Source organism: Phaseolus vulgaris, chromosome 11 (assembly GCF_051622355.1).
Source record: "Phaseolus vulgaris cultivar YP4 chromosome 11, ASM5162235v1, whole genome shotgun sequence".
NCBI classification, from domain to species: Eukaryota; Viridiplantae; Streptophyta; class Magnoliopsida; order Fabales; family Fabaceae; genus Phaseolus; species Phaseolus vulgaris.
In genome coordinates, this window is record NC_143508.1 from 39,617,428 (window position 1) to 39,639,499 (window position 22,072).

A 22,072-nucleotide genomic window follows, 5' to 3' on the forward strand; every position below is an offset into this window, starting at 1 on the left:
ATTATATTAAAACTTTCAAAAATTTAATTCATTTTATTTTAAATTTATATAACAAATAAATAAATTTAATGTATAAAAGAAATGTATATAATTTATAAAAATAACTTTCTTTAATTTATACAAAAACAATTAAATTCAATTTATACAACAAAAATTTATTTTAATTTATACCACAAAAACTTAATTTCATTTATAGAAGAAAACATATATTTAATTTATACAACAAAAAATAAATACATAAAAATTTTAAAATTTAAATATGTATTTTTTTTACCCAATTATTATTTTTCTACATCTTTCAATTCCTTATAAACTTTATAAGATTATTTCTTTAAATAATTTTAAATTAAACACTTAATCAATTTAATAAATTTAATTTAACTAATTTATATCTAAATACTTATTATAATATTATAAATTGAATTAAAATAATTAATTTTAAAAAAATGTAAGTATTTTATATAACATTTATAAATTTAATTACATTTTTTCTTTTACTCAATTATTATTTTTTAACATTTTTCAATTCTTTTTAAATTATTTAAGATAATTTTTTTTTAAATAATTTAAAAACAAACACGTAATTAATTTAATTTAACTAACGTATACTAAAATTTAAAAAATTATTATAATATTAAAAAAATTAAAATAAATACAATAAACAAGTAAAAATTATAATACTTATTACCATGTTATACATTAAATAAATATAAAATCAATAAACTCTAACTATGTGTGGCTATAGTCCACGCTTCCTACTATTTGCGTCGGTCCTTGTCCACACAGACTGAAATAATTTTTTTTATTTAAATCTATACCTTCATCCATTATGTGTCAGATTGTTAAAAAAAAATTACTTTGTGTCGATTTTACGTGAATTTGAGCTACGAAAATCGCGTCTACACTTAATCATGCAAAATTAAATCACCGTTTTCTTATATTGAAGCAATAAAAAAAATTGTTATGCATCGAATAGCCAATAAAAAGAGGCTGCTATATGCATAGAAGAGTGGGCTTAAGACTGGATGATTGAATTGTTAAACTGAACTCTTTAATAATCACATGCATGATTGAATTGAACATGTGCCACCTAAATATTAAATCACCGGCCAAAATACCAAATAAGCCAAGCACATCCAAAGTTGTATTATCTTTTTTCTGAAGTATTAAGGTTTTGTTTTGGCCAGTCTGTACTGAGTTATATTACAGTCATATGTTTTGTAATGTTCGATCACCCTCAAACATTCCAATTAATTCGTTAAACAAAGGGTTTAGTTTCACCAAAATATTAAATAATAATTATTTTGATCGTTTTACTTTTACTGTAAAATATGACTCCTCTACAGGTTTTAAATATCGATACTACCATATAAATACTAAACAATTCACATTATATTTAATTGAATTATACAAGTTAATGAAAAAATATTTAGTTCTAAAGTTGTGACTTCATACGAATTATTATATAAACTAAATACAATTAATGTTTTAATATAATAGCTATTTAAAATTATACGTAAGCCAATTTATTAGTTTAAAAAAATGTGTTGGTTTCCATAGTTAATGATGAAATTGTTTATTAGAATTTTCGTATTCATATAGTAGAACTATCAATGAGTTATGACAAGTAAACTTCACAACCACGAGTATTGTAGAACAACTCAAGTATTTCTAAGAGTTATTAAAAAAACATTAAATAATTTTCCGTGCCTCAATTCTGAACCTATTCCATAGACTGAGTCTGCCTTTACGTCACTACCTTTGCCAAATAACTTTGGTTTGTTATAAATGTAATTGGTTGGGTTGTTTGTTGTTCAACATTTCAAAGCTAAGAACTACACCTCCTTTTCACCAAAAAGTCACTTACATTATATGCAAAAAAAAAAAACCATGTCAAACGGAGGCTTATCACTTCCAACTTCTGCCAATGGTGGAAAACCTCCCTTCACTCGACCCACTGCAAATTTTTATCCTTCCATTTGGGGCAATCACTTCCTTTCCTACGTTCCTACTTCCGCTGTATGTAATTTTTTATTTTCAATCTCTTTAGCTAAAATCATGTATTTTACATTTAATCTATTTCATGCAGGAAAGTGATAGCCACATTCGACAAGCTAAATTATTAAAAGAGGACGTGAGGAAGACCCTTGTCTCACCTATTGATCATAACAATTTCTCTTTTAAATTGAACTTCATTGATTCAGTTCAACGTTTGGGTGTCTCTTACCAATTTGAGCACGAAATTGACAGTGTTCTAAGTCAAATTTATGACATTTCAACAAAGGACAATAATATCATAGCTCATAGTGATCATCTTTACCAAACGACTCTACTCTTTAGGTTGCTTAGACAACATGGATACCGCATTTCTTCAAGTATGTTCATCAACTTTTAACCAATTTCTTTTTCAAAAACAATAACTTCTTTTGTGATGCTATTAAATTTATTCTTTGAGTTTGCTCCTTGGGCTACTTTGGTACTACTTGCATTGCATCATCACATCATCAAGTCAACTATATACAAACAAGTCTAAACAAATTTAGATACTTTGTTCGAATCAAATTTTGAGCTTTTATTTGCGCAGATGAATCAAAAATGAGTTAATCAAGTTCAAGTTGGTTTGAAACAGACCATGAGGTAGGATGCATGTCTGCATTTTTTTTAAATAAAGAAAAACAAAAATAGAAAATCTTGTAAGCTAGAATAATTTTGGCTACAAATCTAATATTGAAAAAACGTGGTTTGGGGGAGATAAACTAGTGGAATAAAATAATGAGTTTCTTACCTAAAATAAGGATGAAGTTAAATATGTAAGAGAAAGACAAAAATACTCATTATATTACTTATTATTATTTTAGGGTGCACTATGCTTGGTCAACTTAGTATAAATGTGGTTTAAAAGTGAAAAATACAACAATTATTATGACTTATCAATCATCATAGAACATATTTTTTGGACCATAAATGTTTAAGTCACATTTTTGTGATGTGACTTTAAAAAAAATCACATTAAAGTGTGACTTAGAATAATAAAAATATGATATTTAATTATGGATGTTTACCAAAGATAATGACTTATAAACTATTTATATTTAAGCCACAATTATAAGGTGATATTATTAGAAATGAATAAACTACATTAGAATAAGTGTTGTCTAAACCAATAAAAATATGGTCTCACTCTTGGTTACAATTCTCTTGTCTCACTCTTGATATGCTTCGATAATAGAATATCAATCATAGGTATTGTACCGCCCTGGTGGTCGGAAGTGATGACGTGGCATCAAGCTACAGTATAGGCGTGTGGACAAGGCGCCAGGTTGGCAGAAGGGAAGGAAGTCGGGGGGCTCGTGAAGTCGCCAGTTATTAAGTTGGCGTGTTCCGATCTCCAGCATACCAGAACCGGCGATCACCAGGTTGGAGATGAAGTCGCCAGATGTAAACTCAGGCGACCGAGTGATTGGAGATCGCCAGAGCAAGCACATCGCCAGAGATGAAGGTGGTGCAGATTATGAAGGCGGCCGGCGAGACCACAGGGAAGGTGTATGAAGGCACCCTAACTCGCCAGTTCCAGTAGAGATCACACTCCCAAGTTAGCTATGTACTGGGCAGTACCATGCATAGGTAACTTAGCAAAACGAGAGTAGAAGCAGCGCCCAAGTCAAGGAGGCTCCAGATGATGGCACGTGTACAGTTGGATGCGAGCCACGTGTCCAAGTCTGTAACTGCCAGGAGAGAGAAAGTAACCAGGTATATAAGAGTTCTCAACGAACTTTCTGAGGTACGCACGTTCAGATTATACTCTTTACGCTTGCGAGTTATAGAGCTTACTGTGAGAGAGGATTTGCACGGTTCTTGTTCTCTTAGTATTTGGTGATTCGGTCACTGACTTGGGCGTTGGAGTGCGATCGGCCGCAGCGGCGCCGCTCTGTTTCTTTTGCAGGTTCTTGAGGTGGATCTCGTAGAGGAACGGAGGTTTGAAGCGGTGCACACGTCGATCCTTTGACGAGGCAGTTTCCAGCGCTCTGGTCAACAGGCAGGATCATCAGGCGCCCACCGTGGGGCCGTGTAAAACTTGCTCCCATCCATAGCGTGAGTTCTTGGAGGTTTTCGAAGTTTTCTGCGTGGTTGTGTGCTGGTGCAACCATCGTTCGCTGTTTGTTTGAGATTTGTTCGGTAAATTCGCGTTTTATACCGTTCGTTTGGGATCTGATCGGTAGAGTGAGGTTTTTTCTGATGTTTTCGCGCGATTCGTTCAGTGGAGTTGAGCTCTTTCGCTCGTTTGGTTATCCGTGGGAAGAGCAGTGGTTTCTGGTGGAGTTGCAGGTTTCTTTGGAGGTAGCGGTATTCTTGAATTTCCCCGCGAAGTTTCGCGCAATTTCTTCCGATTGATCACTGAATCGATCGTAGCTGAAGCAAGTGTTGTTCGCTGCATTCTGTGATTCGCTGAGTTTCATGAGAAAAATGAGAAGTAATCGCTCAAGTCCAGTTGCGCCTGTCGCTGCTGAAGGTGCCGCTGCCATGACCATGGCGCAGATGGAAGAGATGATGCGTTCGTTGCAGGCAACTGTGGAAGCCTCACGCATAGAGCAGGCAAGAATGCATGAGGACCTGGTCGCCTCTCGCGCCAGGAATGAGGAGCTCAGCAAGGTGACTGAGGAGCTGCGTCAAGCTCTTCAGGAGCAGCAAGGGCGTTCTTCTGCTGAAGAGGTGGCGCCGTCATCGCCACCTCGCGTTTTCCCTATGCCTTTTGTTCAGGCGATTACTGACACGCCTATTCCCACGAGCGTGGTTCCGGTTAAGGCTGTCTTTACCGGCGTGGAGGATCCAGAGGCCCATCTGACCACGTTCCATACGCAGATGATGCTGTCGGGAGGGTCAGACGCCGTGTATTGCAAGATGTTCGTAAGCGTTGGAGTGGTTTGTGAGCCTACCTAACGGTCACATAACCAGTTTTCAGCAATTCTCGAAGGTTTTCGTCGAGCAATACATCGTGAACAAGGCACCGCCCAGGGTGTCTTATGATCTGTTTGATATAAGGCAGTACCAGGGAAAGTCCCTCAGAGACTACCTGAATCGCTTTGGAGCGCAGATGGTCAGATCGCCGGCCAAAGATGAAGAAATGCTGGTCTATGCATTCAAGAAGGGCGTGTTGCCAGGACCATTCTGCGAGGCCTTGATCAGGGCTCACCCTGCAACGTTTGCTGAGGTCAGGCGACTTGCGGTGGCTCACATCGCCGACGAGAGTGAGGTCGCTGAGAAGAGAGGGAGCGTGGCTCCCGCTAGGCCACGCGCCCAGACCAGGATCCAGCCGCAAAGGGTGCTGGAAACAGCGGCGGCGGCCAGGAAGGACCAGAGGACTCGCCATCCTTATGATAGGAGGAACAAGGGGAGGGGCCAGGGACGCCAGCAGCCAGCACGCCGGGAATACAATCGCCCGCCTAAGCATACGTTTGTTATGGGATTGGCGGACCTGATCGCCATTCCCAATATATCTGCCAGGTTGAAAGCGCCTGAGAAGGTGGGTGACAAGGTGCTGGGACCAAAGCCAGACGCCTGGTGTGAGTTTCACCAAGGCTTTGGCCACACTTTGGACTCGTGTTTGTCCTTAGGATATCAGCTCGATCATCTGGTTAAGAGCGGGTTCCTAAATGACTATCTGCTGGATAGGAGGACGGGGGGAGCGTCGAGTTCCCAGCCAGCAGGTGGAGAAGCCCAGCAACACGAGATACCTATCCACGGGGAAATCCACACCATTGCAGGAGGCTTCTCAGGTGGTGGATGCACCGCGTCGCAGAGGAAGAAGTACGCGCGGTCGGTGATGACAATGGATATGTTTGAAGATCACTCGCCGGAGGTGGACATTACGTTCACCAAGCAGGATCTTCGGGACGTTGTGCCCCATGACAACGATCCCATAGTCATTTCGTTGATTACGGCGGGAAGGAAGGTCCACAGAGTTCTGGTGGACCAGGGAAGCTCGGCAGACGTGATGTTCTGGCCGACTTTCACGCAGCTGGAGTTGCCCCTAGACCAGCTAAGGCCCTATGGAGGGTGCCTATATGGGTTCGCTGGTGACCAGGTGGAGGTCAGGGGGTACATTGAGTTGAGAACCACGTTTACAGACGAGGCTGGTTCGAGGACGGAGAAAATCAAGTACCTCATTGTAAACGCCCCTTCAGCATACAACATCCTGTTGGGAAGGCCCACGCTTAACAGGATAGGCGCCATTCCGTCGACTCGGCACATGAAGGTAAAGTTGTCGTCTATGGAGGGGGTGGTGATCACAATCAAGTCTGATCAGAAAGAAGCGAAAAAGTGCTATGAGAATAGCCTGAAAAACAAGAGATCAGTGAGTTATGTAACAACCGCCCCACCTCCCAATGTGAAGCCCAGATCGACGGTAGCGGAAGAGACCGTCGGAAGGGACGTGGAGATGATGGACGCTGAGCTAGTGGAAGGAGACGCTGGTCTGGAGGAGGAAGAGGCGCGGAATCGCCCTGAGGAAGCGAGAGAGCAGGGAATCGCCAGGGCGGTGATCGCCCGAGAATCCAGGGCAAAACCTGTCGAGCAGTGGCTCGAGAAAGAGATCGGGGGAAAGATCTTCAAGCTGGGAAGATCTCTGGAGGTCGAGCTCCAGGACCAGATCGCCAAGGTGATTGAGTGGCATCTGGACGCGTTTGCATGGTCCGCCTCGGACATGCCCGGGATTGATCCCGACTTCTTGTGCCATCATCTGGCGATGGACAACTTGGTGAGACCAGTGCGACAAAGAAGAAGAAAGTTCAACGAGGAGAGGAGGTAGGCGATTAGGGATGAAACACAGAAGCTCCTTGCTGCAGGCCACATCAGGGAAGTCCAGTACCCTGAATGGCTGGCGAATGTCGTGCTGGTGAAGAAGAGTAACGGGAAATGGCGCATGTGCGTCGATTTCACCGACCTGAACAAAGCTTGCCCAAAGGATTCGTATCCTTTACCAAGCATAGACGCCCTGGTGGATAGTGCTGCGGGGTGTAAGCTGTTGAGTTTCCTGGATGCCTTCTCGGGGTATAATCAGATCAAGATGCATCCCATGGATGAAGAGAAGACAGCCTTCATGACGGAGAGGTCGTGCTACTGCTACAAAGTGATGCCGTTTGGGCTGAAGAATGCGGGGGCCACGTACCAGAGGTTGATGGATCTGGTACTTGCACCGATGCTGGGAAGGAACGTGCAAGCGTACGTCGATGACATGGTCGTGACCTCGCCGGAAAAGAGCAAACACCTTGCCGACTTGGAGGAATTGTTCACGACAATCGCCAAGTTCAGATTGAAGCTGAATCCAGAGAAATGTATTTTCGGCGTGGAAGCTGGGAAGTTTTTGGGTTTCCTCTTGACTGAAAGAGGCATAGAGGCCAACCCTAATAAGTGTGCCGCCATCTTGGCGATGAGGAGCCCAGCTACGGTGAAAGAGGTTCAACAACTAACAGGTCGGATGGCAGCCCTGTCCCGCTTCGTGTCCGCTAGCGGAGAAAGGGGCCATCCCTATTTTCAGTGCCTGAGGCGCAACAATAAGTTTGTTTGGACGAAAGAGTGCGAGGAAGCTTTCGTCAAGCTGAAGGAGTATCTGGCGAGCCCGCCGGTTCTGTGCAAACCGCTGGTGGGAACCCCTCTCAGGTTGTATTTTGCTGTAACTGAGAGGGCGGTGAGTGCGGTGCTCGCCCAGGATCAAGGTCAGGCTCAAAAGCCTATTTATTTTGTGAGCAAGGTGTTGCAGGGCCCCGAAACGAGATATCAGGCCCTGGAGAAGGTTGCGCTGGCTGTGGTATTTTCGGCGAGGAGGTTGCGCCACTACTTCCATAGCTTCACAATACTGGTGATGACCGACCTGCCCATCCAGAAGGTCTTGAAGAAGCCTGACGTTTCAGGAAGGATGGTGAAGTGGGCAGTAGAATTGTCAGAGTTTGATATCAAATATGAGCCCCGAGGCCCGATTAAGGGGCAAATCTTTGCAGATTTCGTGGTCGAGCTCTCATTTGAGGCAACGCGAGTCGAAGGGGACGATTTCCGTTGGGTACTTTCGGTGGATGGATCGTCGAACCAGCAGGGCAGCGGTGCTGGAGTCATATTGGAAGGACCCAACGGCGTGCTGATCGAACAATCTCTGAGGTTTGCCTTCAAAGCCAGTAACAATCAAGCGGAGTACGAGGCGTTGATCGCCGGAATTTTGCTGGCCAAGGAGATGGGAGCTAGGGTGCTGATGGCTAAGAGTGACTCGCTGCTAGTCACAGGGCAAGTAACAGGCGAGTTCCAGGCTAAAGATCCACAAATGGCGGCCTATCTGGAATATGTGCAGGAGTTGAAGAGTTCTTTTGCCTCCTTTGAAGTAGTGCATGTGCCCAGAGAGCAGAATGCCCGAGCTGACTTGCTAGCTAAGCTCGCCAGTTCAGGCAAGGGGGGTAGGCAGAGGACGGTGATTCAAGAAACTCTGAAGACGCCGAGAGCATTTGTGGCAGATCACCTGGTCCTTCAGATAAGCAAGTCGACGGAGAAAGCAGCAAGAAGCCATAAGTCCCTGACGCAAGAAACTCTGAGATTGCCGAGAATTAGAGCATGTCGGGGAGAGAAGGTGAACGTGATGCAGGTCTGCGCTACCCATGAGCCAGACACTTGGGTAACACAGTACAAGCGGTGGCTGGCGGATGGCCTTCTCCCGCTGGATCCGACTGAGGCTAGGAAGGTAAAGAAGAATTCTAGCAAGTACACCCTGATTGATGGCGATCTGTACAGGTTTGGGTTCACTCACCCGCTCCTGGAATGTATACATGGCGAGAAGTGCACGAGAATCATGGCGGAGCTCCACGAAGGTATATACGGAAGCCACGTCGGGGGTCGAGCTCTGGCCGCGAGGACTCTCCGTGCAGGATACTACTGGCCATCGATGAGAGAAGATTGCAAGAAGTATGCCCAATGTTGCAAACAATGCCAACAGCACGCCGATTGGCATAAGGCGCCTCCCGAGGAGTTGAAGTCGATCTATAGCCCTTGGCCGTTTCATACCTGGGGAATCGACATCCTGGGACCTTTCCCGCTGGCGATCAGGCAGATGAAGTACTTGGTGGTGGCGATTGAATATTTCACCAAGTGGATCGAAGCAGAACCAGTGGCCCAGATCACCGCACACAAGATCGAAGGTTTTGTGTGGAAGAACATCGTGTGCCGGTTTGGAGTGCCTAAACGCCTGGTGTCGGATAATGGGACTCAGTTTGCAAGCCACCTGTTGAAGAAACTTTGCGAAGGGGTGGGAATTCAACAAGTGTTTGCATCCGTCGAGCACCCTCAGACAAATGGCCAGGTGGAGTCAGCTAATCGGGTGTTGTTGAGAGGTTTGAAGAGAAGGCTAGAAAAAGCCAAGGGAAGCTGGGCTGAGGAGGTGCCCTGTATAGTCTGGGCATACCATACCACCAAGCAGTCAGGAACCCATGAGACCCCGTTCAGCCTAGTCTATGGGTGTGATGCGATGATTCCAGTAGAGATTCAGGAGAGCTCGCCGAGATTCCAGAACTTTGTAGAGGAAGACTCGAATGAAGAGAGAAGGCTGAACCTGGATCTACTGGATGAGGTTAGAGAGGAAGCGAGATTGAAGGCTGAGGCGGTGAAGAGGAGGGTTGAGCGAAGGTACAACTCGAAGGTGATGTCAAGGCAGTTTAGAGAAGGCGACCTGGTGATGAGAAAAGCCCACCAGTACGAGATGGAGAATAAGCTGTCGCCCAAGTGGACTGGACCGTTCAGAATAACCGAGGCGCTCGGGAACGGCGCCTACCGCTTAGAGACGCTGGAAGGAGGGGCGATTCCTCGCACCTGGAACGCCGCGCACCTGAAGTTGTACTATAATTAAGAGCTTGGTAAGTAAAGACAAACACAAAAGTTACATTACAATGTCTCTGATAAAACAGTTTGAAGGGGGCACTCTTTTTTCCCTAAGGAGGGTTTTTAATGAGGCCACCCAATAAAAGAAGAGTTTTCGAAGTATAAGGCGTTTTCAGATTGCATGCCTGCTATTTTCCAAAAAGTTTTGAGGAAAGACCTTGTCACTTATACGTGATTTAAGGCGAGTAAAGATATATTGCATGCTTTCTAAAAAGTTTTTAAGTCCTCATCGTTTTTCGGCGATTGGAGGCATCAGTTAAAGTTTTTAAGTCCTCATCGTTTTTCGGCGATTGGAGGCATCAGTTAAAGTTTTAAGTCCTCATCGTTTTTCGGCGATTGGAGGCATCAGTTAAAGTTTTTAAGTCCTCATCGTCTTTCGGCGATCGGAGGCACCAGTTAAAAGACCTCAACGCCCTCGCACGTCCTGAGGCAAGTTAAAGACCTCCTCGCCGTCGAGCGAGTGCAGGCGAGAAAGAGTGAAAGTCCTCAGTGTTTCTGGGGGCGAGAAGATGTAACCCCTGGGGCAATGTAGAGGCAAGTGAAAGTCCTCAGTGTTTCTGGGGGCGAGAAGATGTAACCCCCAGGGCAATGTAGAGGCAAGTGAAAGTCCTCAGTGTTTCTGGGGGCGAGAAGATGTAACCCCTGGGGCAATGTAGAGGCAAGTGAAAGTCCTCAGTGTTTCTGGGGGCGAGAAGATGTAACCCCCGGGGCAATGTAGAGGCAAGTAAAAGTCCTCCGTGTTTCTGGGGGCGAGAAGATGTAACCCTTGGGGCAATGTAGAGGCATGATTCAAAGACCTTCTCGCCTGTGAGCGAGTTCAGGCGAGTTCAAAGACCTTCTCGCCTGTGAGCGAGTTCAGGCGGGTTAAAGACCTTCTCGCCTATGAGCGAGTTCAGGCAAGATAAAATCCTTCTCGTCTCGAACGAGTTCAGGTACGATGTAGAGGGTGGAAGAAGTTCTGAGGGTGGCTAAGGTAGGTTCGAAGAGAACGCCTAGCCACCCGATCCCTTGCTCTGAAGCACAAGGAGGTAGAGAAGGATCCGAAAGGCGTCTCTACCCCCAGATCAAGGAACAATGGCCAAGGCGTGAAGCCAGAAAGAAGCTGATCGCCAAGAGTTTCTAGCGACCAGGAAAAGTTCAAACAGTGGCGAAAAAGTTAAAAGACCCATTTTGATGGAGCAGATCGGGTGAAGCAGTGTTTAAGCCAGTAGCTGAGTCAAAGTTTGGTGCTTAAGGTCTCATTTTACGCTAAGGTTTATTGCCTTAAGTTACGAGTTGATAAATGTGATTATTATTCGAAGTTGAGGTGATTCGAAGCAGTTAAGTCAAAGGTCGTGCCTACAGTTTTCCTAAGTCTTTTCTTCGGAATTAAGCAAGCAAGGAAAGTTGAAGCAGTTAAAGAAGTCATAAGAGGAAAAACGTAGACTTTGTCATTAACAATGAATATCAGTTCAAAACATATATACGAAAAGGCATAAAGTCTGTTGCAAGCTGTATACGAGGGAAAGTGATGGAACAGTGTGGAGCGAAATGGGTTTAAGAGTTTTTTCGAAATGGGTTTGGGAAGCGCAAACGGTAGCTGAAGGTAACCATTGATGAAGCCACGTGTCGAACGATGGGTGAGGGGTTTGGTGGAGCGTCAGAGCAGCAAAAAGTACAACCGCTTGGAATTCTGCGTCAGTGCCACGTAGACCGGTGTTGACGTGACTCTTTCAGTCTTTTCGCTGGACAAGTCTTCGCTTAAGACTGGGGGGCTTGTGTACCGCCCTGGTGGTCGGAAGTGATGACGTGGCATCAAGCTACAGTATAGACGTGTGGACAAGGCGCCAGGTTGGCAGAAGGGAAGGAAGTCGGGGGGCTCGTGAAGTCGTCAGTTATTAAGTTGGCGTGTTCCGATCTCCAGCATACCAGAACCGGCGATCACCAGGTTGGAGATGAAGTCGCCAGATGTAAACTCAGGCGACCGAGTGATTGGAGATCGCCAGAGCAAGCACATCGCCAGAGATGAAGGTGGTGCAGATTATGAAGGCGGCCGGCGAGACCACAGGGAAGGTGTATGAAGGCACCCTAACTCGCCAGTTCCAGTAGAGATCACACTCCCAAGTTAGCTATGTACTGGGCAGTACCATGCATAGGTAACTTAGCAAAACGAGAGTAGAAGCAGCGCCCAAGTCAAGGAGGCTCCAGATGATGGCACGTGTACAGTTGGATGCGAGCCACGTGTCCAAGTCTGTAACTGCCAGGAGAGAGAAAGTAACCAGGTATATAAGAGTTCTCAACGAACTTTCTGAGGTACGCACGTTCAGATTATACTCTTTACGCTTGCGAGTTATAGAGCTTACTGTGAGAGAGGATTTGCACGGTTCTTGTTCTCTTAGTATTTGGTGATTCGGTCACTGACTTGGGCGTTGGAGTGCGATCGGCCGCAGCGGCGCCGCTCTGTTTCTTTTGCAGGTTCTTGAGGTGGATCTCGTAGAGGAACGGAGGTTTGAAGCGGTGCACACGTCGATCCTTTGACGAGGCAGTTTCCAGCGCTCTGGTCAACAGGCAGGATCAGGTATATTTCATATTTTTTTGTTAATGTTATTAATATCAATAAATTTATTATTATTATTATTATTATGATTATTATTATTATGATTATGATTATGATTACAAATTTTGTTTGGTGTAAATTTTGAAAAAAAAATACAAAAGTACATCGGTTTGTGTAAATTTCTCAGTTATCAAATTTTCTAATCTCTAATAAATATAATTTGACCTAAATAAGCTTTAATTTCTTTTAAATTATACAACACTTATTATTTGTCAAAACAATTTTCACTTTTAAGGTTGGGTTTATAGGGTGACTCAAACCAACTTAAATAATTTGATATTAATTTGTGTAAGTCAATTGTGTGATAGTATTCCTTATAACAATTATATAATTAAATATATATCTTGAAATCAACACATGTTTATAAATTAAACAGGTATATTTTGCAAATTCCAAGACCAAACCGGAAAGTTTAAGGAAAGTTTAGCTGATGATATTCAAGGAATGTTAAGCTTGTATGAAGCAGCAGGACTAAGATGTCATGGAGAATATATGCTTGAAGAAGCACATAAGTTCAGTTTTGAGCAGTTAATGAAGTTTATAACCACCCAATTAAGTTGTTCTCATGCGGCACGAGTGCAACATAGCTTAAAACAATCACTTCGCAGATGTTTGCCTAGGTTGGAGGTGATATATTATATGCCTTTTTACGAAGAAGATCCATCTCATGATGAAAAATTGTTAACATTTGCAAAATTAGATTTTAATATGCTGCAGGAGCTACATTTGAAAGAAGTCAGCAGTCTAACCAAGTAATATCTTCCTCACACATATTTACCTTTCGTTGCATAAATCAATGAATACTAGTTAAAGATTCTTGCTCTTGTCTTTGGAATCTTAGTTCTATTTTTTGTGATGCAGATGGTGGACTAAGGATTTAAGTGTCTCAACCAATTTACCTTTTACACGAGATAGGATCGTCGAATGTTGTTTTTGGATTTTGGGTGTCTACTTTGAACCACAATATTCTAGATGGATAACAACAAAAGCAATAGCTCTAACTTCCATCATTGATGACCTCTATGATGCTTATGGAACCATCGAAGAACTTGAGCTTTTCACCAGTGTAATTGAGAGGTTACGCGCACCAAAATGACACATAGTAGTATATCTTTAGCCTAATTCTTCCAATATATCAAAGATAACTTTCTCAAGACTTGCAGGTGGGATATTTGTTGCTTGGTTGATCTTCCAAAATACATGCAATTATGTTATAAGGCAATTTTGGATGTTTATGAAGAAATTGAGAAAGAGATGAGAAAGAAAGGAAAAGTATATTTCATAAAGTATGCCAAGAAAGAAGTAATTATAATTTCAGTAATTTTTTCTTATTCTTTATTCAACTTATTTTAAGAAGTTGAATCAATTTTTTATTTTATTTCTATATTTGCATAAAAAAATATAAACTAAATATCTTTTTTCCAGCTAATTTGAATTGTATGGAGTATAAAAAATAGATATTTTTTTATGTAAAATATTAGAGGTGTAAAAAAATCATTTTTCATCTAAAAACATCACCACTCCTATTTAATAACCAAACAAGGAATTAGGATTTACTACAATTATGTGCAGTTGCCAAAATATGAATATGGTATGACGGTTTTAGAGTTGTAATCTATGCACACGCCGTCTATAATTTTGAATTATAGAAGAAGACCACACAATCGTAATCTATTAGACCATTATAGACACCAATTATATACAAAACTGTCACCTATAGTGTATATGAACCTAAATTGTTTTCTTCAATATTGTTATTTTTTCCGTCCAAGTTTGATGTCAAGAAATTTTTGAGAGAGAACGACTTCTAGTTATGGAAACTTAAGGTTGTGGTAAAGAAACAAAGGTTTTAGAGGAGCTGAAGAGCTTCAACAGTGATGCACATCAGCAACGAGAAGGAGAACAAAAGCAAAAGTGTCAAACCTTGGAACCCATTTGTTCTGAACTGAAAATAGAGAAAAAATCATCAAGAAAACACATAAAATATGAAAAAAAAAACATAAAAAACAATAAGAAAAGACACATTACAAGCAATAAGAGCAATGGCAACAAAGAGAAGTTACAGAGAAGACAACAATGGGAATAACGGAGATGAAAACACAAAGACGAAAATGCTTGGAGTGGGAAATAAAAAAGCGTATAGATGACAATTATGACCTAATAACCGTAGTCTATATGGGGTGACATTTTCCTAAAAACTGTAGTCTATAGTGGCCTTTATAGGTGATGGTTGGCCACCAAACCATAGTCTATATGCTTTGTTTTAAACAGAGGACATTTATAATTAGAACCGTAGTCTATATGTTGATCTTATTTTGAAAGTTGTCACCGCTATCTGTAGATGATGCTCCCGCTTAATTATATATTTGTACTTTAATGATAGATGAAAAGACTAGTCCAAGCTCACATGGCTGAGGGAAGATGGTGTCATACCAACCACATTCCAACAATGGAGGAGTACATGGAAGTAAGAGGAATGTCAAGTGCTTACCCTTTCCTGATTACCTTATCTTTCCTAGGCATGGAAGATACAACAGAAAAGGTTCTTATGTGGGCAACGAATGAACAAAAAGTTATTGCAGCTTCTACAACTATATGCAGAATCATGGATGACATTGTTGGAGATGAGGTACATGCTAAACACTAATTAATTTCTATCAATTTAACTAAAAATAGAATGTGACAAAGTTTTCTCTAGGACTACTGATAAATGCACATAATTTTACAAAATATGTCGAAAAGAAATAGAATTATAATTTGAGTTTAAAAATAAACATCTTATTTATCTTATATTAAGAGTTGGCAATTGCAAAAAATTTAAAAATTTGAAAGAGGTAGACATAATAACAATTTGGTAAGACCATTAACAAATCCTATATGTTTTGTTAAATATTGATTTTGTTCGGATTCATTTTTATTTTTATTTTATTTTTGTTTATAAAGTTTGAACAGGAGAGAGAACATGTTGTTTCAAGCATTTACTGCTATATGAAGCAGCATAAAGTGTCAAAGAAATGTGCCATTGAAAAACTACAAAAGTTAGTTGAGAATGCTTGGAAGGACATAAATGAAGCATACTTAGCACCTACTCAAGTACCAAAGACTTTTCTTATGCGTGTAGTCAACTTTGCACGTATGATCGACATGCATTACAAAGATGAAGATAACTATACAAATGCAGGAGGAATAATGAAAGATCACATTGAATCTTTATTAGTTAAAAAGATGTTTGTATAACTAGAACCTTTGGTCTTCTATCAATTATTGTTTATCTACTTTGGTCTTTATTAATTACATGTTGATTGAATATCCCTTTCAGATTGTTCAACAAGACGGTCAAAGAACAAATATTTGTCAAAAGGAAAACTTCTTTAAATTAATAACTTTTAGAAATAGTAAACATCTCTTTTTAAATAATGAAATTTCATTTTTGTTCAAGATAGAACAATTGAATTAAATATTACCAAGTTAATTAATTGTTATAATTGAGGATGATATAAGATTTCAATTTTCCTTGAAGGAAGATACTCTAAATACCATTTTTCAAACACGTACTATATCTTTCCATAAAATACTCACTCTACTGGTGATACCACCCAAATCCACAAGAAGATGACTAAGGATGCCAACTATGAAGGATCATCTCAACAATCAAGGGAAGACCTCATCAGTAGGAGGGATGGACAAGGACCGGAGCACCTAAAATTCTTCCTACTAGTCTTCTTAAATATTTAGAAAAATGTTGTAAATAAGTTGGGCTCACATGAGGGGTCCAAATAGCAGAATAAGCAAGAGTAGGTTCATATAGCATAATTAGAAGGTGAAGATATAAGAATGGGTACATAAGAAGTCCATTAGGGTAGAAAGGAAAACCTAGATTCTAGAATGTGTAGGATTGTGCAGTTTTGACCAAAGTCAAGACCTAAAACCACACCACTTTGGCTTTTACCCTTCTACCCTCTTTTCTTCTTTTCCAAGGCTCCCAAATCTATAAATAGGGAGACCTACCTCATGTATTCACAAGTTGAATTAAGAGTAAAGTTACTATACACAAATTGTGTTAGAATTGTGAGTGAGTGAATCTCCTCCTAAAATTGGTCTTATCTTGTGAGTGTTGTGAGCTCTCAAGTGGCGGCGTCTACACTTATCTTGGATTCAATTCACCATCCAAGTGGCGTGCTCCTTTCACAATTCCATATCTCCTAAGTTTCCTTTCACTCATTTTTTTCCATTCCATTTCCATTCCAATTTCATTTTCAAAATATATCTTGTTCTTGTCTTTGGTTCCTTGAATTCAATTCGGTTCATATGTTGCTCATCTTGTGTTTCATAAATTTCTGCACCATATTTTGGCATTCATCTTCACTTTTTAATTGTGTTTTTCCTTTGGCCTTATGGAAATGAACCTTCACATCTACTTAACACTTGTTAAGTTAATGTCCAGTGGGAATTTTCCTTAGGCTTATAACCTATAATTGTCCTAAAATCTAAATCTAAGTAAAGTGTCACCAAACAAATGAACAATCCTAAAATCAACTCACATCAACTTGTATGCTCAAAAGTTTTATATTTCTTAAAAGTTAAGATTAATGATAACTTATACACACATTCATCCCTTACTCTATCCATTTATCTTTTAAGGAATAAACCATGCCAAAATAATAAGCTCTAAAGCAGATAATATCTTAGATGTGATTGTTGATCTTAATGAAATTGTGGTCAAAATATTGGTGTCATTTGTGGGCATAAAAATAAGTATTAATAGTTCACTTCGACTAAGTTGTTTTGATATGCCAAAAGTCGCACATCCACTGTAAGAAAAATCAGTATTATATACTGATGTAAACCTTATTGGGAAGGTTTATATGTGATGGATTGAACACTCATAAATTTAAAAATGAAGGCAATATTAGCATAAGAAAAACAACCCCTAATGGTGGAAAAGGTGTTCTTAATGGGTTAGGCAAAGGATTTAGGTTGTGAACGGGTTGTTGTAAGGCTTGGTGCGAAGTGATTCAAGTTTGAAAGGAAGGATTCAAGTTCTTGGACCAATCTTGAAGGTTTTTTTAAGATAAAGTGATGGAAATTGTTCCATGCTCATTCTTAGATGATGCAATTCTTCTTGAGTGTTGAGTGTAGATTGATGGAAGACAGCGAAAGACTTGTAGATTTATGGAGGAAGCACCGAATGATCATGGAGGTTCTTGGTTTGGGCGTGAGATTACAAGGTGTAAAGGGAAAGGAAGAGGTTATGAAACCTTCTTTGAGTTTCTAAGAATGCATGAGCATCATAGAAGAGAGACTTAGATAAGTGTGCTGAGAATTACAGAAACAAAATTTCATATATCAATCATGTCTAGAAATTACAAGAGGGGAGTCTCTTATTTATAAGCTAAGGAGAATTCTAAGATGACTATTGAGTTCTCAAAATAATCTTCATTCCTAGCATGTCATATGACAATCCTAAGACTACAACAAATATTACTTTAGGTAACAACATAAAACGATTTTTTTGTCGTGGTCTAAGTGATATCAGCCTTTTGTAATAGGTCACGATTTTTTGTAAAGACAACAATTTTAAAACCATTGCCTAAAGTCTTTGTTAGAACCACAATTTTAAAAGCGTTGCTTAGAGTATTGACAAAAATCACAATACTTTTTTTTTTTAAATTTTAGAGAAATTACTCATACAAAAGTTCAAGATGGAAAGAATAAGTATTGAAAGATAATGCGTATTGAAATAGTAGTGACCCAACAAATAATCTCATATATTTCAAAGGATGTGTTCAAACTACATAATAAAAAATTTCTACAAGGATAATGTTAAGGATCAAGTCTTTAAAATTAAAACTATAAACTTAGTTAAAAAAGCATAATGTATTCTTTACTACATATCAATAAGTTCATTCTTCTTCAAGATCGTCTTCATAGTCTTCATTTTTCTTTGTCATGCCACTCATTTCATTTGCATGTTCTTTTCTTATAGCAACAATTTTTTCCTTTTTTTTAAATGTTGATGATGTCATAGTCTTTCTATAATAACGTACTCTCCCAAGTTTTTCTTTCCCAAATATTGATTGAAATGTTTGTTCCACATATTCTTTTGAGTTTTCATTGGAACCTTGAAGCTTAGTCTAATAAAAAAGAATGAATTTTAATGATTAAAAATAATATACACTACAAGAAATTATTTATTTACATACGATTATTACATATGGATATGAATCCGTATGTAAAGTCATTACATACGGATATTTACATACAGATTTAATTCAGTATGTAAATAAAAATTGCATACGATTTTTCCGTATGTAAGCCAAAAGTGATTACATATGAATTTAATCTATATGTAATTTTGGCGCCATGAAACAGAAATATTATATACAGATTTTGTCCGTATATAAAGTATTACATACATATTTTATCCTGATATAAAGTATTACATATAGAATTAAAAAAATAAAGTGTTTTCCAGATATATGAAACAAGTTTAGTATGTTTCAAAACAAAACTGTCAGAGGTAAACCCTAGTCTTTGAAATCCATTGTGAAATCGAAAACATTTTGAAATCAAAATCCAATGCTTGTTCTCAAAGCCAATCGAAAGTCATTGGCCAAATTCCCCATCTTTCCGAAGTCGAAACCCATTGTCCAAAGAGTGTGGAACATCATATTTAGATATTTTTCAACACTTATTTTTAGGATTTTATGACGAAAATGGAATAAAAAATAATTTTAGGATTTATTAAAATGGAAATATAAAAAGAAGGTTATACAAAATTAAAATAATTTTAAAATTTAACATTGTTAGAAGTAAATAAGAGAATTAATTTTGGTTTAATTATTTTTTAATTTAATTAAAGAAGAGTTTATAATATTAAAATTATAAAAAAAAAATATTAATATTAATATCAATAATAATATTTCATATTAATTAATAAATATATATTTTTTAAAAATATAACTATGACTAATTGATTGTCTTCGTCTAAATCCATTTAAACAATCTAATTATAACACTCTTGCAAAAATGGGTGAGAAACCTAAAATTAAAATTGGGAGGTGACTGAGTGAGGACGTCACCTCTGTGCCCTCCAATGCGACCATAATTGGCTCAGGTTCAGCACCGTCGGGTTAAAGTGGCGAATGTAGATGAAGAAGTCGCGGTCGGGGCCAAGTTCGCCAGTGAACATGTGTTGCATCGTCTCTGGCTCCATCACCGTGAAGGTCGCCGACGCCTCGATCGACATGTTCATTCTGCCGCGCGCTGGTCAGCACCGCCGTCGGATCTGCCGGCCTATAGCATGAGCTTCTTGGAGTCATCGTCACCGGCATCGTCGGAGCAGTTGCGTTTCTGAGTGGCCAAAACGTACGTGTCTCCCCATTGATTGTAGTGGTGGTGTTGTAATTAAATTTATGAGTAGATGAAGGAAAGTGATCTCTCCTGCTTGTTCTTTCCGTTCAATCCGATAAAATCTTTATTTCACTATGAATTTTATTCTTGGTTCCAAAAGACATTAGTTTATAGCTTATAAACTTGTAGCTTTTTTTCCCTCCATTCTCTCAATATTTAAATACACTACCTTTTTTACCTTATTTTAACCATTTTTACTTTTGCCTAACTATTTTAATTTTCAATAGATGTCATTAAAAAATAAAAATTTTAATCGGAGTTATATATGACGATTCCGGAGGTTTTAACCTCCACTAAGTGCATTACTCGCGATTTGTTTTTTTTTCCTGGTAGATGTAACTTTTGCCTAACTATTACCGACGATTTTTACTAATCCCTGGAAAAACAATTACTTTCCGATGATTTTCAAACTCTCACTATTTTCGGGGGTTTCCAAACCCTCGCTATTACCAGGGGTTTCCAAACTCCCGCTATTTTTGGTGTTTCTCGAACCCCTACCATTCCTGGGGTTTCCGAACCCTGTTGTTCCTAGGGGTTTCCAAAGCCCCACTACTGCATTGTTTTTTTTTTTGCATGAATAGTTTGATGTTTATATGAGTTTTCTCATATCTCAAATATTGTGCAATTTTACTTTTGTTTCTTATATTTTAATGAATTGTTTAATTGTGGAGAATTTCGGCCAAACATACTTTTTTGGAGAAATTGTGAAAGGCATTCCTGATTGGAATTTTGGTTGCAACCAACTCATTTGATTTTAAGAAAGTTTCTTTAGTTTGTTTAGCAATGCTATTTTTACGTGTAATCTTTCCTTAATTGTCAGGGCAAGGAAAAATAAGGCTACTCACCAATTAAACTATTTATATTATCTAGTTTCTTCTACACATAATCTCAATAATGATATTGATGGTGTTATGTAGCGTCTAAAATAATCCCAATAATTATGTGTTGAATACAGGTTTATGACTATCAAGCTTGAAATATAGGATAATGTAATCTGACATGGTTTATCTTATAAAAAAAGCAAGTTTAATTCATTCTAGTTTCTACCTACCATGATGAGTCCATGGAATCAAATATTTAGAAGATAATTTTAACTATAGAACCTCAATCAAGTTTGAAATATGTACAACGCATTTGAGCAGACGCTTAAACAAATATGAATTGACAGTTTGACATATATGATAACCTTCAAGGAAACTGATCCGGTCGGTCATCGGTAGTCGGTGACGTCAGTAACAGATGGCCACGTGGACCGTTCTTAGTAGGACACGTGGGCCAGGGAAGCAGATGTGTCTTTGAGAGGGTCACCCAGGGGGTGATCGGTGATCAGGGGGTGATCGGTGGTCCGAGAGGATGCGCGATCAACGCCTAGATAAGCGCCTGGAAGCCGAGGGCGTGGAGCTATGGTGCACCGATCGGTCATCCGGGGTGAGCGATGGTCATCGGGTTTTCGTGTGGCGCGCAGTTGAGCTGGGAACGAAGGACGTTTCCCAGCGAGAGCGTTGCATACGAACCTTGTGTGGCAGAGTATCAGAGAAAGGAGAAGTTAGGTGTTTAGTAGTGTCGTGCACGAGAGTGGCCTAAGAGAGCTAGTAAGCCAGTCGGTGATTGGTGCTCTCTTAACCCATAACGTGCATGGTGCAAAGCAGAGGTGATCGTTCACATAGTAGGTGATGCCTAGTGCGTGCGCTTAGCCAAGCCACACTTGGTGCTCACACTGAGGTTGCACGAGACACCTAATGAAAGAAACGCGCTAAGTTACTTCGTACACGGATAACTTAGGCGCGCAACAGAGTATATAAAGGCATTCTGTGCTCATGCAGAAAGAAAGGTAAGATCCATTCTTGCGAGTTACTAGTTTACACAGAGAGAGAGAGAATCACAGAGCGCACACGAGTCTCGCTGAGATTCTTAGTTCTTAGTTCTTTGGTGGTTTTGCAAGGCTGACTTGAGCGTCGGAGTGCAATCGGCCGCTAGAGGCACCGTTTGTTGTGTTTCGCAGGTTTGCTTGGAGTTCTTGTGGAGTGCTTGGAGCGTTCTTGCGGAAGACAGAGTTTGACGTGGCGAATCCTTCGACGTTCAAATCCCCTGCAAGATCATTTGGCCCCCACCGTGGGGCCGTGTGAATTTGTGATCCCATCCACACTTTGCTGT

The 22,072-nt window shown here is 40.0% G+C and overlaps 1 protein-coding gene across 1 annotated transcript; it reads left to right on the top strand.

Annotated features, from left to right (window-relative positions):
- The first annotated feature begins 2,021 nt into the window (after positions 1-2,021).
- LOC137834564 ((-)-germacrene D synthase) lies at positions 2,022-15,742 on the top strand. Its single transcript, XM_068642590.2, has 6 exons — positions 2,022-2,375; positions 12,882-13,257; positions 13,367-13,582; positions 13,669-13,807; positions 14,889-15,134; positions 15,449-15,742. Exons 1-6 carry the CDS (start codon positions 2,084-2,086, stop codon positions 15,740-15,742), a joined length of 1,563 nt encoding a protein of 520 aa, XP_068498691.2. The 5' UTR covers positions 2,022-2,083.
- Positions 15,743-22,072: the final 6,330 nt, after the last annotated feature.